The sequence below is a fragment of the Apaloderma vittatum genome, unplaced genomic scaffold (genome assembly GCF_000703405.1).
Source record: "Apaloderma vittatum isolate BGI_N311 unplaced genomic scaffold, ASM70340v1 scaffold23548, whole genome shotgun sequence".
Taxonomy (NCBI): Eukaryota; Metazoa; Chordata; class Aves; order Trogoniformes; family Trogonidae; genus Apaloderma; species Apaloderma vittatum.
Genome location: NW_009732742.1, coordinates 1 through 3466, shown reverse-complemented (window position 1 = coordinate 3466; position 3466 = coordinate 1). Strand labels below are relative to the sequence as shown.

The following is a 3466-nucleotide window of genomic DNA, read 5'->3' as shown; positions in this document are numbered from 1 at the left end:
CCTGCTATCTGAGCCCGTGCCGTGTGGGGTTCCATTTGACATGTCCCACCAGTATGACAGTATGCTGAATCCTCTCCAGGGTCTTCTTGCCTTTAGAACATTAGTCCTGTACTGTTACAGACTGGGGATTCTATTCCAGGTAACTAAGGTTTATTCACCCTTGATGTGACTGTGCATGTGCTGACAAGGAACGAAAAGACAGAGGAGAGCTGTGTAGCTCTAACTATTATTCTTTAAAACTTACTACCTAGTAGTAGTGTGTTCTGAGTCTGCCACTCTTGTTTTCTTTAAAGTTTCTGAAATACTCTTTGGGTTCTGGGTTTGAGAGGAAGTTAAATCTGCCCTTATATCTGTCACTAATTCACTTGAACATGGCAGCAAGCATTTGCTAAGCTGTGTAAGTCCTGTACGTTATGAATAAATAATGTTTTCTCAGTGTTTTCTTAAACAGATATTTCAGTTCTTTTATAGTGTTGAATTTTCTTTGATCTTTGTATGCAAATTCCATTTTTGTTGTTGCTGTGGTTTCTACACTACTCTTGTGTTTTTCATGAACGACTGCAGAGCGTTGATGGTCATTGTTATTGCATGATGTGGGGATACTGTATTTGTCTGTATTTTGGACTACAAAAGAGATTAAGCCCAAGTTACAACCAGGAGCATTTACATCTTAAATCTGGAAAGCCTGGCATTTCTCTTGACTGCCCATCTTGTGTACTTGAATTTGGTAGTAATTATGGTTGACATACTTGTTTATCTAATTGCAGAAAAACCTTTTAGATAGGCCTGTTTAACTGACCTTTTTCTTTTGATCTTCTCTGTTCCTTTTCTTGACAGAATAATAGATCAGTCGAGCAATGTGGAGATAGCCTCTTTTCCAATTTACAAGGTGTTGTTTTGTGTGCGTGGACAAAATGGAACTTCAGAGAGTGACTGTTTTGCGTTCACAGAAAGCAGCTGTGGAACAGAAGAGTTCCAGATTCATGTTTTCTCCTGTGAGATTAAAGAGGCAGTAAGTATTAAATGTCATACAGTGACGAGTAAAAAGTGTTATTTTACGAAGTTGTTCCAGATGTGGAAATGATATATACTGCCTTGAAAAATATGGTAACACATTCATAATGAGTTTCACAGAATATGTAGCTAGTCCTACATGAGTATTAATATAATTCTGTTTTCTTCGTTTTCTTTTAATATTTCAATAATATTCCAAAGTGCACTATGATGGGAAGATTTAAGAAGCCTAAGGTTTGGTACAAGTATTCTGTTTTTCCATCCTCCGTTGGGTAGATTTTAGACTGCAGTGTAGATGTCATGATGTACAAAGGATCATTTTACAGTACTCTGCCCTAGATATTTTTAGGAAGAGCTACGTGATAGTTTGAGAGACGAGGATTTTTCTAGGGTGGAAAAATAGAGGTTAATAAAGAAGTTATCTCCCTTCTTTTTTTGGCATCTGCAAAAGCAAGCTGAAAATTATGTTGTTAAATACACAGCCTGAAAAGTACATTATTCAGACTCTCTAATGAGCTTCATTCCTAATCTAGTAATATATATTAACTTAGTGAGTGTTACCTGAGCAGTGAATGTGACATGAATGGAAGTAGGAGATGTTGTTACTGAATTGGCTTGGTTATTAACCACCCGATCTGGATGTTTTGTGTTGAATGAGGCATGCTTTGTGTTCAGTGTGAGGCAAGTCACAGTTATTTTATGACCTTCAAAACCACATCACAATACCCTGTTAAAAATGCTCTTTTATTTCTGATAAAGCTATTAGTTCTTCTGCTTTTCTACAGGTCAGCCGAATTTTATATAGTTTCTCAACAGCATTTAAACGTTCTTCCAAACAAGCATCTGATCATGTTAAGGATTTTGTTCTTCCTACTCCAGACAGTGATGTGTACACTTTCAGTGTTTCCTTAGAAGTCAAAGAAGATGATGGAAAAGGAAATTTTAGGTAATCTGAATGGAATGGGAAAGTAGAAATCTCTTGGAAAAAAGCACATGGCTACTTGCAGAAGGTGCAGCTACTATGTTGCACTGAAACTGATTTGGCCTCTTCTCCTAAATAGACTTGCTATAAAAAGGAAGCTGTTGCTTTGCTTTTACAGCTTTCTCCTCTGTGTCTTTTGTATAAAAATACTAGAAATCAGAATACCTTTCAAGTCAGTTTCTTTTTACATAATTTCTGGTAGGATACTCAAGGTAGGCTTGTGTAAATGAAAAGGATAGTTGGAAGTGTGTTAAACAGCAGTCAAAGGAATTTTCTTGAGTAAATACAGTCTAGTGGTCCCTCTTTTGAGATTTTTTTTGTTTTTAAAATAATGTATTCCAAAGTTATTGAAGATATGGAAAATAAAAGTCTCTCTAAGCATTACAGGGAAACAAAGTAATTTTTACATAACAGTTAATTACAAGATTTTTTTGAATGAGAGACTTGATAATAAGAGTTAATTCTATGAAGGTGCACTATTTCTTTTCCGCTTCGTAGCCAGTGTATAACATATTTTCTATCATTTTAAAACCGAAATACCCCGTGCAACTTTGGATAAGTTTGTCGATTAAGCCCCCCAGACAGCATACTAAGTATGAGCCTGTAGTCTGTTTTTTTCTTCACTGCTGGTTTATTAACTTATAAATAAAATAAGAGAAAGTCTCTCAAATGAGTTGAGCCATTAACAGTGTAAGTGGGCAGCGACTACCTTTTCTGTATTTAACGGTTAATGTTCTGTACCTGTGCTAAAGAAACTCTGTTCTTTTAGTCCTGTACCGAAGGACAGAGAGAAATTATATTTCAAGCTTAAACAAGGAGTTGAGAAGAAAGTGGTGATTACAGTTCAGCAACTCTCAAATAAAGAATTGGCCATTGAAAGGTAAGATTCTTATAGAAATAATGCAGGTTAAGTTTTTGAGAGAACAGTATGTGATAAACTTTTTTCTGCCTTTGCTTCTGTCACATCACTTGCAAATACAACAATAACAAAGTATTACTGTGCAAAGAATTAATTTATAGGTGTGCAGTTCAGTTTAAATTTCTTTTGAAGTGTTTGTGTGATTTTTAGGTGGAAGAAAGAAACATAGCCTGTAATACTAAAACATTCTTATATTTTTGCCTTTTGATTGTCTTTTTGAAAGGATTCTTATGACAACTGAATGCTTTTGGTTTTGCTTTCTGTGTTTATTTTGGTTTGAGGTTTTTTTTGATTGGTGCAAAAACATGCATTTATTGTAATCCTGCATTGCCAGCATCTCACTGTCTAGTAGAAGTAACTGAGTTAGGTTGTCTGAGCTGTGTTACACCTTGAAGCATATTAATCAACGTACTGAAACATTACAAGTTTGGACTTGGGCTGCTGATTAGAAGAAAGAATCTTTTGGTGGAGTCTTCAAGACGAGTAGGATGCTTCTCTAGTTTTGTTATGTTTATCTTTGTTGAGGAACAGAATAGGACCTGCATAATCCA

General features: G+C 35.6%; 1 protein-coding gene across 1 annotated transcript in view; it reads left to right on the top strand.

Moving 5' to 3' along the window:
* The window catches only part of LOC104278617 (rab GTPase-activating protein 1-like), a 7742-nt gene extending 4862 nt beyond the window's left edge, over positions 1-2880 (top strand). The window contains exons 4-6 of the mRNA XM_009875643.1: positions 838-1012; positions 1800-1960; positions 2766-2880. Of these exons, the coding sequence (XP_009873945.1) occupies positions 838-1012; positions 1800-1960; positions 2766-2880 (451 nt within the window). The remainder of the gene's footprint in view (positions 1-837; positions 1013-1799; positions 1961-2765) is intronic.
* Positions 2881-3466: the final 586 nt, after the last annotated feature.